Source organism: Rhipicephalus microplus, chromosome 5 (assembly GCF_043290135.1).
Source record: "Rhipicephalus microplus isolate Deutch F79 chromosome 5, USDA_Rmic, whole genome shotgun sequence".
NCBI lineage: Eukaryota > Metazoa > Arthropoda > Arachnida > Ixodida > Ixodidae > Rhipicephalus > Rhipicephalus microplus.
In genome coordinates, this window is record NC_134704.1 from 131,336,187 (window position 1) to 131,352,836 (window position 16,650).

The window sequence follows — 16,650 nt, forward strand, 5'->3', positions numbered from 1 at the left end:
TCTTCCGCTCGATGCCGACGTTTACGTTCGGCGTCGCGAGCTCTTCTCCGCGCTGCCTTGTCTTCGGACGACGACTTGGTTGCGGTTCCGCCAACACTTTGGCCGGCGCTGGTCGAAGGGACGTCGATCATTGCGACCTCGGACGTCGACGCGCCGTACAAACCAACCGACGAGCGGCAACTGAGCGAGCGAGCACCGACCTTGAGAATATATACAGCGCGACGGCGCATGCACTGTCAGCTGTCGAATGTTCGAGAAGGGGGAGAAGCGCAACGGCGCATGCGCGCGTTCGTGAAGAGGAGAAGCGCACGCGGTGTGTAGAGGAGGAAGGGTGCACAGATGGTGGAGGAGTGAAGCGCGCGCGGTGTGTAGAGGAGGAAGGGATGCACAGATGGTGGAAGAAGGAGGAGGAAGCTTGCGGACGGCGCCGCACTACAAGCCTCGAGTATTAGATGCTCCGCATCTAAAACAGAAAACAAGCTCCAATGCGATATTATACAGTCAGTGCGCCATAGTAAAACAAGTCGTTTTATAAGGCCTAAGGATCAGAGACGTTGGCATAAATTTTTTTACGGGGTGTCCAGGAGGGGGCGCTACTTGAGATCTGAAGCGGGGACCGGGCAGACGAATGGTCCTTTCGCGCTATACATTCATGGCGAAAAACAATTTTCGGGTGCTGGAGAGTGGGGGGCGACATAGGCCCAGTGTTCAGGCTACGCCACTTCTAAGGATTCCCACTCAGTGGTTCTATCATCTTAAAGGAATGCTCACCAACGTGCCTTCAAAGAAGAGAGAGGGTTTTCTTCTCGCATCCGCTACCCTCCCTGTACACAATATATCCTCCTGGCCTCTTATTCATTACAGTGTCTTAGTTGGACGTTTTTACGGCCCCCTTCGCTCTGAGTTCAGCCACTAAGATGCAGCGCAGCTGCATACGATTTTCTCGTTTTGGTTGTGCTTTTTCCGTTCCGGAGCGGACCTTTCACAGTTACAGCGCTCTCTGGCAATGTTAAACCTCGTAAGTAAAACTGCAGGCCAATTTCACAAAGTAAAGCAAATATAGATAACTCTGGCAAATTACTCACACTTGCTCTTACAATGCGTTACCAGTTCATTTCATCGAAGAAAAATGAAGCATCCACTTGAAGATAGCCACGCGATAATTAGCATTCCAGAGCACAAGAGAGAACGCATCTCCCTTACGCTTGCGAAAAATTGGAAGACCTTTATGCTTCGCCTTCAAGAGTTGAACGCGATAGCGAAATCCGGCCCCATTGTGCACCCCTCAACCGCTAAGTGCATACTTATTCATATGTTTCGTTACACACACATGCACGCATACAAACACGCACACAGTAGATTAGACCAGCGTGCGCTATTATCGCCGAATGGGCTATAGTTTTTTTTCGTGACACCTGTCAAACCAAATGCGTTAAAGGGGCCCTGAAACACTTTTTCAAGTAACCATGGAATGAATTCCCTAAAAGAGCTTATTGCCTCGCGGATTCAACGCCGCAAAATTTTTAAGAATTAGTTCAGTGCGAGTGGAGTTACAAAGTTTTGTCGCATGCTGCGATTGCATTATATTTTCTCTCGTCCCGTTGAAAGCGCTGGAAGCTATGTAGAGAGGGGTGGCAGGGCAAAAAAAGCTGCCCCGCCTTGTGACCTTGAGCACTTTTTTTTTCTTCGAATGGGCGGCTTTTTCAGTGTGATCGCGTACGCACGCGTGGAAAAGTAGCGGCATCCCGCGGCTATCTCGGTAACTTCATTTTGCGGTGACAGACGCACAGACGATTTTTCGCTCACAACTGATGGGGCCGACGCCGACGACGGGTTTTCTGCGACACCAACTATTTAACGCTATCGCTATAAAAAAATTGGCAGCATATCCACGGAGTGAATGATGGAGAGTGCGGCGAAGCATTCGTCCGTCCATTCGTTCTTGCTTCCGTCCGTCCATGCGTCCATCTGTCTGACCGTCCATGCGTCCATCCGCCCGTCCGTGCGTGCGTCTGTTCGTGCGTCCGTCCCTGCGTTCGTTCATGCATCCGCCCCGGCGTCCGTCCCTGCGTTCGTCCATGCATCCGCCCCTTCATCCGTTCATGCGTCCATCGATGCATCTGTCAGTGTGTCCGTTCGTCCATCTATTCAACACTCCAAGTACCACCATCTCGCATCTTTTCATCATATATTCCCCATATAGAAGCACCGCCATCCAGCGGACATTCCAAGGACTAAACGACAGGTGGCACACGCACACTTTCTTACGGCTTGCGCTTCAGGTCTACTTTCCACCTTTAACCAACTCGAGTTCATGGTATATACTAGTTCATTGTATTAATGGCACTGCGGCTAAACGCTTGCTAAACCTTTCTAAAACTAAGGAGGTTACACCCAGCGAGTATAACTTAGACACCCTTTCTTGTCAGAAAGTGCTCAATGTGCATGCCAATGGCTGCTAATGGCGATCGCAGCGTGCGCGTTAACTAAAAGCCGAATGCTCCTGTGTTTCATTCCCCGTTACCAGCCATTGGCATGTACATTGAGCACTATTTTTTATTGTTCCACAACACACAGATGAAATCTCTCACCGGCACCTCCTTGGAGGTCAAAATGATATACTTGTTACACACTAAAACGGCTACGAGGGACGAACGGGTGTTATAAAAAGCTTTGCCTCTAAAATGGCAGTGATGCTCCGCTTAGCGAGCCCGTAAGCGGAGCGTGGGCCTCACTCTGCTAATCCTCCTATTGGCCCAGCGGATGACGCATGCGCACTCGCGTTCCCGCTCCACTTAGCTGCTGAGCGGAGCGTAAAAACGCCAAAATAATACCCTCTTTTAAAAGCACCTATAGACACTTTCACTATTTACAAACACAGACCATTGATGACATGCGGTTTTGTCTACCGATGTGCCTTAGTAGCATCTGTGGACAACAACAGCTTTAGAAAATAGCCCGCCGATTTTCTACAGTTTCCTTCCCTTATTTGGCAAAATATATTCAAATAAATGTTATTTCGAGCTACAGAAAATTACAAAAGATTTCTTTGTAGTTTACGCACGTTTCTTTGATGCGAAAAATGAAAGAGGGACTTTTCTTACCAATAAAAAGAAGTTAAAAACGTGCTTTCAGTTTAGACGTTAGTAGCTGGTAAATGGGGTGATCGGAAGTTTTTTGGGGTACAACGCTTGCAACTTTGAAACCGTCTATACAACGGCCACGCTAAACGCGGAGCCTATCCAAATTTTGCGCTTGTAGGCTACTCATTGTTATCTCCACTTGTGACCCTTTGAATGTTTTGAAACGCAGCCCCTTGAAGACATCCGGCATCGTACACTGACGAGCCTTAATAGCATCGGTGGACAACATGAGATTTAGAATATAGCTCCCGATTTTCTAGTTCCCTTCCCTTATTTGGCAATTGTATTCAAATAAATGTTTTTGAGCTACATAACAATTATAAAACATTCCCTTGTAGTTTACGCATGTTTCTTTTATGTAGAAAACAAAAGAGAGACTTTTTTTACCCCTCAAAAAAAATTGAGAAAGGGCTTTCAGTTTCAACGTTAGGAGCTGATAACTTGAGGTGACCAGTAGTTTTTAGGGGTACAACGCTTTTGACCTTGAAACAGTTTATAACACACAAAATGATTTTCTGGAGAACGAGTGAAAGAGAGGACGTGTGCAGACTCCAAACTACACTATACTCCCAACTCTCTACCTCTATTTCACCCAAGTGCTTTTTGCGTGTCCTTTTCTCTTTGTTTTCTTGAGTGATTCGTGATGTCTGAGAATTTAGACCCTTTCAAGGTTTAAGAGAATTTTATTTCCAGATATGTCTTACATAGCTTATGTTTACACAGAAAGATAGACAATGATGATGATGTGTATGTATAGTGCAAGCTGTTATATACAGCGAAAATAACTTATTTGTGTATGCAGTGGTGTACAATGTGAAAAGTGTACAAGGACAGAACATTCATGAACATCGAGATGAGTAAACTTATATAAACAGTAAGGCTATATTCACAAACAAGGGGGGTCATTCACAGTGCAAAATGACGTTTGTGCATTCACCTGTGAGGACAATCGCTCTCGTGCTAAAGAACAATATTGCACAAAAAAGACATGTTTCTAAAGAAGAAAAGGAAAATACGCACTGAAATTTCACAGTGGTACAAGCTCTAGCCCACCGCCTCAGTAGGGGAGAAAAGGCATGGACACTCTGTTATTTTTTTACAATAATGAATCGCGTTGACCAGCGTCGGAGGAAGGCCTCCTGTCCCAGCATGGCTAGTTTTCCATTAATATGCATAAGCATTACGTTTCTTAACCGATATAGCAGAGGAAACATGGCTCTCTGAGGGCGTCCCCTCAGGTGGGCCAGTCCTCTCCGCTTACATAAAACGAAGGCTCCGATAGCCATTAAGAGTTCGACGAAGTTATCCCTGTGGCTAGACTTCCACTGCATACTTATTTGGAACATACTGGTAACCATGCGTCAAAAGGTGCGTGCTACCACATTCATGAAAGACATGGTTCAGCGTTTCGACGCGGCCGCATTGCGGACATGTGGCGGAGGACGCCACGCCGCAAGGCGGTAGTCCGTTGGTAAAGCTTCCCATTCCCTAAGCCAGTTTAGATCACGGACTTCGGAGGGGACGTCGGAGAGGATCACGGACTTCGGAAGGTTGACAAACACAGCCTCTTCATGACTACTGGTTTAGCCCGTAAGTGTGCTTTATTAGCACTGGATGACCACAAGAGCTTTAGCCCGCTGATTTTCTACAGTTTCCTTCCCTTATTCAACAAAATATATTCAAATCAATTTTCTTTTGAACTACATAAAAACTATAAAACGTTCTCTCGTACTTCATGCACGTTTCTTCTATGGAAAAATCGAAATAGACTTTTCTTATGCTTGAAAAGACATTGCAAACTTGCTTTGAGTTTCAACGTTAGGAGCTGGTAAATGAGGTGACCAGAAGTTTCAGGGCGAAGCTTCTTATAGCGGCACCCGTTCGTCTCTCGTAGCCGTTGTAGTGTGTAACAAGTATAACATTTTGACCTACAAGGTGGTGCTGGTGGGATTTCTTCTGTGCATTGTTGAACAATAAAAAACAGTGCTCAGTGTACATGCCAATGGCTGCTAATGGGGAATGAGAGACAGGGGCATTTGGCTTTTAGTTAACGCGCAGGCTGCGATCACCATTAGCAGCCATTGGCATGTACATTGAGCACTATCTGACAAGAAAGGGTTGCTACGTTATACTCGCTGGGTGTAACCTCCTCAGATTTAGAAAGGTTTAGCAAGCTTTGAGCCGCAGTGCCACGAATACAATGAACTAGTATATACCATGAACTCGAGAGGGTTAAAGGTTGGAAGTAGATACGAAGCGCAAGCCGTAAGAAAGTAAAAGCCGAATTCTCCTGTCCCTCATTTTCCATTACAAACCATTGGCTTGTACATTGAGCACTATCTGACAGGAAAAGGTTGCTACGTTATACTCTCTGGGCGTAACCTCCTTGGTTTTCGAAAGGTTTAGCGAGCGTTCGGCCGCAGTGCCATGAATACAGTGAACTAGTATATACCATGAACTCGAGGTGGTTAAAAGTGGGAAGTAGACCCGAAGCGCAAGCCGTAAAAAAGTGTGCGTGTGCCACCTCTCGTTTAGTCCTTGGAATGTCCGCTGGATGGCGGTGCTTCTATATGGGGAATATATGATGAAAAGATGCGAGATGGTGGTACTTGGAGTGTTGAATAGATGGACGAACGAACACAGAGACAGATGCATGGATGGACGCATGAACGAACGCAGAGGCGGATACATGGACGAATGCAGGGACGGATGCACGAACAGACGCATGGACGTACGGGCGGATGGACGCATGGACGGTCACACAGACGGACGCATGGACGGACGGAAGCAAGAACGAATGGAGGGACGAATGCTTTGCCCCACTCTCCATTATTCACTCCGTGGATATGCTGCCAATTTTTTTTTTTTGGGGGGGGGGGGGGGTACAACATTTGTGACCTTGAAATCGTCTATAGCAGTGCTGTGTGTTACATAGTGCCTATGTTTTCTTGTTTGCACGCGCCAATGAAGTGAATTTGTTACACCAGACAGTTGTACTCACCTGAAGCATGCCTGAAGTTGGTTGGTTGGTTCCTCAACACCTTGGCGCAACCCACCTAGGGGATAGCCTAGGCCATGAATGCGACGGTGCCTTGCTTTTAGGGACGAAGCTCCTTATAGCGGCACCCGTTCGTCCCTCGTAGTCGTAGTCGTAGTCGTAGTCGTAGTGTGTAACCAGTCCTACGCTTTGACCTCCAAGGTGGTGCCCGTGGGAGATTTCTCCTGTGCGTTGTTGAACAATAAAAAAAAAAAATCGCTGCGTGCGCGTTAACTAAAAGCCGGTTTCTTCTGTCTCTCATTCCCCTCGAGCAGCGATTGGCATGTTCCAGTAGGAAACGTTAGTAGAAGTAGAAGTGTTAAAAGCCGACTTCTACTGTCTCTCATTCCCAGTAGCAGCCATTGTTTACCTCCAAGGTAGCGCCTGGTGCGATTTCTCCTGTGCGTGATTAAACAATAAAAATTTTGTGTTCAAAACGCCGTTGATTGATCAAATAAACCAACGAAAGACGCCAAATGTTTTCTAAAATCAAAACGAAAAAGCGCCAGATGTTTCTAAAGCAAAACAAAAAGAAGAAGTCAGCTGCTTAACGAAAGACGCCAGGTGTTTTCTAAAACAATGGTTTTATAATCAAAACCATATCGATACAGGTTTGTTGTAGCCGATGCTCGTTGCCGTCGGTGTGTGCTCGTATAGATAAGGATGCCGAAAGGCGGGCGCGCAGGGCAGCGGCGGCACGCGCGCGCAGACAGGACCCTGAAGTATGAGCACGCGAGGCAGAAGCGTGCTGGGAAGCGGCGCGACGTAGCCGCCAAGATCCTGCTGTACGGGAACAAGAAGCCACATCAGCAAGGCAGCGTCGGCAAGATCCCGCCGTACGTGAACAAGAAGCTGCAGCGGCACGTCAGCGTCGGCAAGATCCTTCCGTACGGGAACGAGAGGCCACATCAGCAAGGCAGCGTCGGCAAGATCCTGCTGTACGGGAACAAGAAGCCACATCAGCAAGGCAGCGTCGGCAAGGTCCCGCCGTACGTGAACAAGAAGCTGCAGTGGCACGTTAGCGTCGGCAAGATCCTGCTGTACGGGAACAAGAAGCCACATCAACAAGGCAGCGTCTGCAAGATCCCGCCGTACGTGAACAAGAAGCTGCAGCGGCACGTCAGCGTCGGCAAGATCTTTCCGTACGGGAACGAGAGGCCGAGGCAGCATGCCAACGTCGCGCAGCAGATCTTGAAAACGCTCGACAATGGGAAGCGGTGAGGGAGCGCGCATATCGCCAGGTGAATTAACGCAAGAAAATTTCACGGTATTACTTCCAGAAGCTTCGCCCAATCTCATCATCATTCACCTCGTGGATCTGCCGTCAATTGTTTTAATTGATTCACTTCTTGAAAGGAAGGGTTGCATTAATTAGGTAAATTTGGTAATACTTTAAAGGCGCTAGAATTAAAAACAAACCAACAAAAAACATTGAAAAGAAAAACATATTAAACACACAAAAAAGAAAAAAATACTATGCATAAAACAACTAAATTTATCTATGTTTAGCATTCCATTCTTTTAGATTCCGTTGTTACCAGTTTGCAATAAATTTCCTTATCTTCACAGAGTGGTTAAAAGCCTTTAAATTGAGTGTAAACATACTAGCCTTAATTAATGCCCAAAAACAAAATCTATTAAGATCAGTCGTATGCGCACTATAGTCGTGCGAGGCAAGAAACAATGAATGGGCCGCTGCATGGCAAGCATTGCAGGAGACGATCCACCCCCGATGTATTGCGTGTAAGGACCAATCCATGGTGTGGTGGTGGTGTTGAAACCTATATATTTATTTGCAGGGCAGTTTTTGCGGAGAAGCTTTGAGTAGTCGGATGCCCTTGGCTCATGGTGGTGGTGGGGTGGAGGAGTAGAAGTGGGGACTTAAGTTTAGGGCTCCGCTTGCAGCAGCCACTATGCGCACCCGGTCGATCAGACTCAGCTGATCTTCCACATTCTCGCTGACCAGCAGCTCCTCTCATCGCTCCGCTGTAGGATATTCTTTGTTTTAGGACTCCAAGGGATTAACATACCCCGCGAAGTGGTTTATACTGTTGACGTCGTGGGAAGCACTGTACTTGACTCAAGAAGTGCGCCAGAAACACTACTGACGCCAACAAAAAAAAAAAAATTCGTTTTTTTCTTGTACTTTCAGAGGCCCTCTAAAGTTTGGGAAGTAAGCATTGATAACGAGGTGAAAGCCCTACGACAAGGTTTTGTCAAAAGCATTGCGTAAGTAGGTCAACAAGGAAAGCACTGGCCGTGAAGGCCCAGATGCTTTGGATTTTATAATAAAACAACACTTACTTCTCGATTCTTTGATGCTAGTGTAATCCATCATTCAGGACGAGCGTGGTATTTTTGATAATGCGATGCTAAGGCGATAAAGCTATTATAAAAGAACAAGCATTGCCATATAATTGTTGAACAATCCCAACCCTCTATGACGACGTAAGCGTTCGTGCTGCATCCTGCACGGTTGGCTTTTTTGTTCTTGAAGTGTTTTATGCAGTATAAATAAGTAACAGGCTAAATCTTGCATTCCGGGAAATGGGCATCAGTAAGAGACTATAATTGCTGTATGGTTCATACATCATTTAAACACTTAGAGCTTGTCATGCTTTTCTCTTTCTTTTTTTCCACCGAGACGCCTGCTTTTCTTTTTTTTTTCAGGCTAGAGAAGTCAACATGATGACATACTACCACAACTACATCATCACTTCACTGGTGAGTGGCAGTGCACCAAGTGCTGGTCGGGCTATCGATTGTTATGATTTTAGCTGTGGTGAACGTGGAGAATCTTGCCACGCTTTACGCGAGTTGAAACGTGTAATCTCGCTACTAGAGGGGCATCGAGCCTGTGTGCAGCGCTAGAGATATAAATATAAGCTAACAGCCAACCAAAGCAGCTTCATTCACCCACACCCGAAAAAAAAACGTTACGTCAAATTTTCAGCTCAAAAAATAATAATAACAAAGTTGGCAGTGTATCTGCGGGCGTTCGCGAACAAAGGTCGTCGCAAGATGATAGTCTCCTGTCTTGAGAGGGAGAATAAAACCTTTATATTACTTAAATGTGTGGTGGTTTGGGCTAGTTGGATGACATGACGGTAGTTATAGCGTCTCTTTGTCGTCGTTCTGTTCTCATCCTATAACTATCGTCATGTTTATTTGACGTTCTGCGTCAGAAAATTGGCAAATAGGCGCTGCGAGAAATGTGAACGCTATCTAACAGTCATGGCCTCAGAGAGGGCAAGCGCGTGGTGGGTTTTCCGTGCCCGCTGTCTCAGAGGCCATGTAGCAGTTTTTCTAGAACGCAAAGCCACTGGTATGGGGCAGCACCATGTAGTGTTAGGGAAGCGTCGGAAAGGCCCGTTTTTCCGGCCCAATAACCTATCTATGCGTTTTAGGAATAAAGTAACACACTACCTAATGACCGCGAATTGGTGTTGCGCCTGAATATGTGTAATAAATGTATTTTTATTGACAACGTCAGCAGAAACGAACGCAAAACATAGATCAATATGGCTGGTCACTTTGGAACGGGTTAAACTTTCGCCATAGTACATATAGCTATGTGAGATAAGCAGAAAGACAGACCCTAATTTGTGCGTTGAAGTGTCCCACAGGCTATCGGCTGTAAAATTTTCACTATGTTCCAAACCTATATGCAAGTAATTTTGTTCACAGAAACTCGCTGTGCTGTGTAAAGCCAATAAATACGTATAAAGTAATCAGGAGCGACAATGCTGCCCGACACTAATAAATACCACTTGCACCACATCTATCTCCTTCATGCCTAGTGCAATGGTAGTGGATCCTACTCGGTGCTTATTTTGCCGTGCCATAATTCTATAGTCATGTCAGAACACGCCAGGCTAGATGCAGTTGCCGGCAGATGCAGGATAACACCTTGCAGTGAAACCTTCACGCGGAGAAAAAGGTCACGTACCCCGTAAAAGCATGCTGACGTATAGACACTCTCCGTAGATTTTGCAAATATTCTTCATCACTTTCACTAGCCCTTTATTTTTTCACTAAATGCGTTTCTCCAACTTGGACATGTTCTGAAATGAGAAATTAATAATTAGTTTTTGGAATAAAACAAGTTGAAGTCAAGTGTGTACAGTCTTTGAACTCGTGAAGTGATGCGTCCCCGTGTTGCAAGTCATATACCTAGAGCGCGCCTGTACCGGCTGGACTCGTTTCAATGAACACAAGATGAAATCACTGAACCAAGACCCAATCATTGCGGAACAGGTGGTCATCGCCTTAGCACTCAAGATGGATAACATTGAAGTCGCCTACAGTGATTCCATATGGCAACACTACGGGCCTTCGCAAAGGGGACGGTCTCAGAACAAACGCTGAGAATACTACATGGCAAGGACATAACGCATCATCTTGTGAGTTGGTTCCAGCTCACCTTGTAAAAATCAACGACTCCCCTCCCAATTTCAATTAAGCAGCACACAAGGCGGCGCGAGACCTCTCCAACTGCCACTCCCCGGGCCTGCGTTCTACCGGTGAAGGGGATAACCGGGAAATTCTTACAACATATAACAAGCTCACTAAACGTTTCTACCTGTCTAGAAGAATTTTTTCTCCCCTTTCCGCTATCCTGCACCCCTTCCGCACCAAAGAGCTGTGAGATGATGCCCTCTGCGACGGGCCTTCCGAGGTCCGGCAGGCCTTGGTTCAACGGGCCAGGTTGGTCACCGAGGTCGTCATAGGGAACCTGGACTAGGGTTCCTTTCCACATGCTTTGCCTAAATGTACCTAATAAAATCTTTTCTCTACCTCCACCTCACAAAACTTCAAATCTGCCCCAAGCAGTTACATTAAGGATTTTGCATATGTGGATGTACCCTATACTTTGAAAATGTCACACATCATGTACCCTGACCTATACCCAAGTAATCTTTGCCCACATTGTGAGGAAATAGCTTCATTAGAGCATATGCTCTGGCAGTGTAAAAAATCCGCTCATCTATCGAACATCACCTCAGCCAGATGGGAGGCGGCAATCTGCAGCTCGTCCTTGGCAGATCAGCTCTGGGCTGTCCACCAAGCCCGCGAGGCGGCTGAGGAGCTTGGCATCTCAATCCCCACGTGGGAGCTGCCCGCAACACAGTGATCTGTGTTTTAGAGGACCGAATAAAAGTTTATTCAATTCTAATTCAGAACTTTTTCTGAATTAGAATTGAGCTTTCTCACATGAGCTTTCTTTTTATTTATGAACGAGCTTCCACGTTTTCAGTCAAGTTTCAGTCATGGATAATTCCATAATGTCAATGGCGTTAGGTCTGGCTTTTCAGCTTTAGCGAACAATATGAGTAGACCTTAAATGCTCTATGCCACGCCTCTAAATATAAAAGCGAGAATATTTCGGCAGACGCCATGTATTTTTTAAATTTATTTCATGTGAAGCAAAAGCTACTTACGCACATGTTTTTGTTTTGAGTCATGAGCGACCTGTCCCGTCAGAGAACCGTCCATCGCGATAGATTGTGAGACAGTGCAAGTCGTAAAGCATTGCGTCTATTCTTGGGACATAATAAGGACAAAATGTAGCGCATCGGCAACCGTTATCAAATTATGAATGACAGTTTACCACTACTCTTTAAAAGGGATAGAAAAAGGGAACAAAAAATTGGTTCCAAATCTGCATGTTACACCACAAATGTAGTCGAATGACGATGAGCTTGCGTCTGGAGAGAGTGAACAAAACGTTTATTTGTTGTTCTGCGCAAGAAAATTGGCTGGAGGCGCAGTATTAGAGTTCCTCGAGCGTGTAGCGGAGGCGAACGAGCGCATCGAGGCACGTTAAACACAAGCACCATCTGGCAGTTATCTTAGAAAACGAAGGCGTGCAGCCCGTGGAGAAAAATGCGCGCCAGTCTCGGAGGTGATAAGGTGTAGAACGCAAAGCGACGGGCAGGTGCCACCACCTTGACGTCGTGGAAAAGCGTTGGCAACACCTTTTTGAGCATCGCGTTTCACTGTCAGCGCAGCGCGATAAACGCTACATTCTTTAGAGTTACTTGTGTGTGCCTCTTCTAGTATAAAGGCAGACATAAAAAACTTCGAAGTGTTGTTGTGGCACCTCAGATATGCGCAAGAATTGCTTTTTAATTGACAGTAGCACAACTATGAACGCTAAACCTTGAGCAATATTGGTGGGCGCTGCGGATGGGGTTGGCCGTTTGATGCCGTTCGAGGTATCGTTACGGCCAGACAAACAGACAAATGTACAGACAGACAGACAGACAGGCAGGCAGGCAGACCAAAATTTTTCCGTCGAAGGTCCCCAAGAAAGACTATCGTCTTTAAAAAGACGTGTCCCTCAATCCCCTTCTCTCGGTGTAGGACGGTAAACCGGATGCTTGCCTAGTTGACCTTCCTGCCTTTCAGCTCTTTATTTCAGACAAATGTATATCTCGGATACAAGGGCAAAAGGCAGATGTCCTCTGCCTGACGGGACCCAAGTACCCGAAAGCACCACTGAGAGCATGGTTAAAGAAATACAATATAACACACTAATAATGCATGCGTGACGTTGTTTTTGTACAGCGTGAATAGAGTACATACTTGTACAGCAATAAAAAAAGTGTCATAACACTATAAGTAATGAAACCATAGAAACATATGACTGCTGTATACAGAGCTTATCAATCTTGAGGACAGGATAGAAGGTAAGCTTCGATATATTTTTGAAAGATTTGAGAGACAAAGATTTCTGCGCGATTTCTATAACCTGAGTACGTTTGTTGAGAAGACTGGGAATTAAATATGTAAGTGCTTGCGTTCCATAGGTGGTTCGGACAAGTGGAATTCTATAATGGTCGTATCTTAATTCATAAGGCACATTGCTACTTGATTGCAATTCAATATATCTAGAAGTATTAAGCTCAATTTTGTTAAAAACGTAACAGAGTAAATGAAACTCATATAGTTGATTCACCTTTAGAAGACAGCATTCTAAAAAGTATGAACCTGTGTGATCATTGTATGATAGGTTTTCTACATATTGTATTGCTTTCTTCTGCAATCCTATTGGCCTAACAATATTAGTTTTAGATGTAGACCCCCAAATTATTATACAGTAGTGAGGTGTGAATGAATTAGGGTGTAATATAGCTGCCACTGTAAAGATATTGAAACAAGGTCTCTAAACATGTGGAGTACAGTGAGGGACCTTGATATGTTGGCATGAATTTTATTAATGTGGTGGGACCAATCTAAGTGTTCTTCAAAAAAGACACCTAAAAATTTGTAGGAAGAAACACGTTCAATTACACTATTTTCAAATGCAAGCTGAAGTTCGAAATTATCTGGTTTGGTACGTGCTTTGAATACAATAACTTTTGTTTTACTAAGATTCAGGTCAAGTTTATTTATATGTAATCATAATGCTAATTCTTTTAACCATGCATTAGCTTGAACGCCTATTTTATCGTGTTGCATGCCAAAGAAAAACACACTAGTATCATCTGCGTACAGAGTGATTGCAGGAGTTCTTGGGATAGCTATATATATTGTTGCGCATGCCTGGGAAGAAAACGAAGATGGGTGAACAGGCTGGTTGCCCCAAACTGGAGGTTTAGTGGGTGAGAGCCACAAAAGAAAGGAACAAGCAAGCAAGCAAGCAAACTGGAGAAAGAAAGAAGACGATGGCACTGCGATCATCAACCTGTTGGCCGCTCCGGCGCTTCTCTTCGCGACCAAAATAAACGGCCCCCTTCAGCCGTATACGTCCTGGTCCTCCTTGTGCGTAACAGATTGCTGGAGGTGCTGGGTAAGACAAATCCAACGACGGGAGCTTCACTTCCAGGACTTCGCCGCAGCCGCCGCAGCCGCCGCCTTGCCAGACTCCCACCTTCGCCGGTCGTAATGGCCCAAGATCAGTCATCTAACGCTTCAAGGCCAACTCCAATGGGTTCGGTGCCCTACTACCGAGTCCCGCCAACCTTTGGAGGAAAATCGGGAGAGGATGTCGACGCGTGGCTCGTCCAGTACAAGCGAGTCAGCAAGTCCAACGGCTGGGATGCCGCCGCTCAGCTCAGTAATGTGGTCTTCTGCCTTACGGATACTGCGCTCGTGTGGTACGAAAACCACGAGGACACACTGACGACGTGGGACGTTTTTGTTGCGGAGCTGAAAGCGTGTTTTGGCGACTCGAGCATCAAAAGGAAGCGGGCTGAGCAGACATTGTCTCAACGCGCGCAGCTTCCAGGTGAGACATGTACCACGTATATAGAGGATTTGCTGAAGCTCTGCAAGGTGGTCAATGATCAGATGTCAGAAGAAGACAAAGTAGGGCATTTGCTGAAAGGCATAGCCGAAGATGTCTATAAGTTTCTCATCGGAAAAGAGCACCTGACCTCGGTGTCCGACGTGATTCGGCATTGCCGAACTTTCGAACAGCTGAAAATGCGCAGGATTGCTCCAAAGTTCGGCCGGCTCACAAATGTTACAACGATTACCAGCATCGACACGAGCTCCTGCCCAGACCTGTCCTCGACGATTCGACAGATCGTTCGCGAAGAACTTTTTCTCTATAGAGAACAGACACAATCAGCAGTTGATAACCATTCTATAAACGACCAACATTCGGTGTATGTGCCACGTGAGGCTGTGCCTGCGCCGCCGCCTTCTACGACCCCTTGGCAATCGATGGTCACTCCAGCAGATGTTTAGTACAGCGCACCCCCACAACCAAAGAGAGCACCACGCTTGCCAGCTACTCGTCATGACCGGCGCCCTCAGCGTCCGCCTTCTTCGCGACGCCCGGTCTATCCTTATGATATACGGGATGAACCAAACCACCACGCCAGGGAAGACGATGTTTGATTCATTGACGAACAAACAGAGTTTCGACCTCTCATGGTTTGCTACTCCTGTGGTGTCGCAGGACATATTTCGCGATTTTGCAACCGTTCACGTGTAACCCCACAGTATGGCCACCCACCACACTTCGCACGGCATTCCGAACGACTTCGCGACGACCCACGAGCAACGTACTATGGCCCATCACAACACTCCACACGATCGTATGATTGACCGCACAACGACCCTAGGGCAACACACCTGCTGCCTCGCGAAGACTACTGGACACTCTGCTTCCGGAACCACTCCCTTACATCTGACAGGAGCTTGACGCCTCCACCGCCTCGTGTTCCCCGTTCTCCTTCACCGCGGCGTCGCAACACGTCTCCTTTGCCACAGGAAAACTAGCAAGCGCGGCCGATGGAGGTGAGGTCAACGGAGACGTGCTAATATCAGAAATACCTCCTGTGGTGAGGCTCAAGAACAATGTACGTGTTTTTGTTGACGATGTGCCTGTGATGGCTTTGGTGGATACGGGGCAACCATTTCGGCCATGAGTGCGTGTTTTAAAGATACCTTGGGGCGGAAGGTTTTATTTAAGTGGTATCAAGCTTCGAAGTTTTGTGGAGCGAGTGGTGAGGCACTGCATCCTGTTGGTGTGTGTCAAGCTGACGTGTTTCTCGGAGGCCGCGTTATCCAAACGGAGTTCGTGATTATTCCGCAGGCAACACATGACGTTATATTGGGTATGGGCTTTTTGAGGGAGTGTGGTGCTAATGTCGACTGCCACACAGGGACAATATTCTTGAGTGATCACGTTCCGCCAGCACTCTTGGAAAACCCTGTGGATGGTGAGACGGCATTGTGTGTCTGTGGCGACACTATCATACCACCGTTATCAACCGTTCGTGTACCTGTTGGTTGCAGCAACAGCTATTCCGCCAACTTTGATGCCCACGTAGAACAAGTGTACACCAGCTGCATGAAAAAGAATGTGTTGATCCCACATTGTGTGGTGTCGATCAGACGTGGACGCGCTGATTTATGGACTGTCAATTTCTCCACAGAACCCGTGATGTTACCAGATGGTGTAAAGTTAGCCGTCGTCAGTGGACAACACGAGGCCTTACTTGTGACCGAGCATAGAGATGCGCCGGAAAAGCATCGTAGTCACAGTTTTGAAATGGCTCTTCTGTCAATGGTGAATAAGTCACTGAGCACAAGTGAACGCCGAACATTGGTCAATGTACTTTCGAAGCACGTCTCTGCATTCGACTTTGCGCAGAAAGACAAAGCGCCCTTAATCCCTAGCTGCTTCTTGGACATGTCACACTATCAACACGGGCTTGGCCAATCCGATTAGAGAAAAGCCATACCGTGTTTCGCCATCAGAGCGATGGATTAATAAGGAGCAGGTGAACGAAATGATTGAAAACGGAATCATTCAATAGTCGGTAAGTCCATGGGCAGCTCCAGTAATTCTCGTTAAAAAGAAAGACGGATCCTGGAGATTTTGCGTCGATGATCGCCGATTGAATGCTGTAACAAAAAAAGACGTGTACCCACTTCTACGTATTGATGATGCCATAGACTGTCTGCATTCGGCCTCTTACTTTTCCTCTGTAGACTTAAGATCGGGCTACT

General features: G+C 46.3%; 1 protein-coding gene across 1 annotated transcript in view; it reads left to right on the forward strand.

The window, feature by feature from the left end:
- LOC119173713 (glutamate receptor ionotropic, kainate 2) overlaps nt 1-16,650 on the forward strand; it is a 117,156-nt gene that overhangs the window by 17,501 nt on the left and 83,005 nt on the right. Inside the window, exon 5 of the mRNA XM_037424504.2 lies at nt 8,851-8,904. Within this exon, the coding sequence (XP_037280401.2) occupies nt 8,851-8,904 (54 nt within the window). The remainder of the gene's footprint in view (nt 1-8,850; nt 8,905-16,650) is intronic.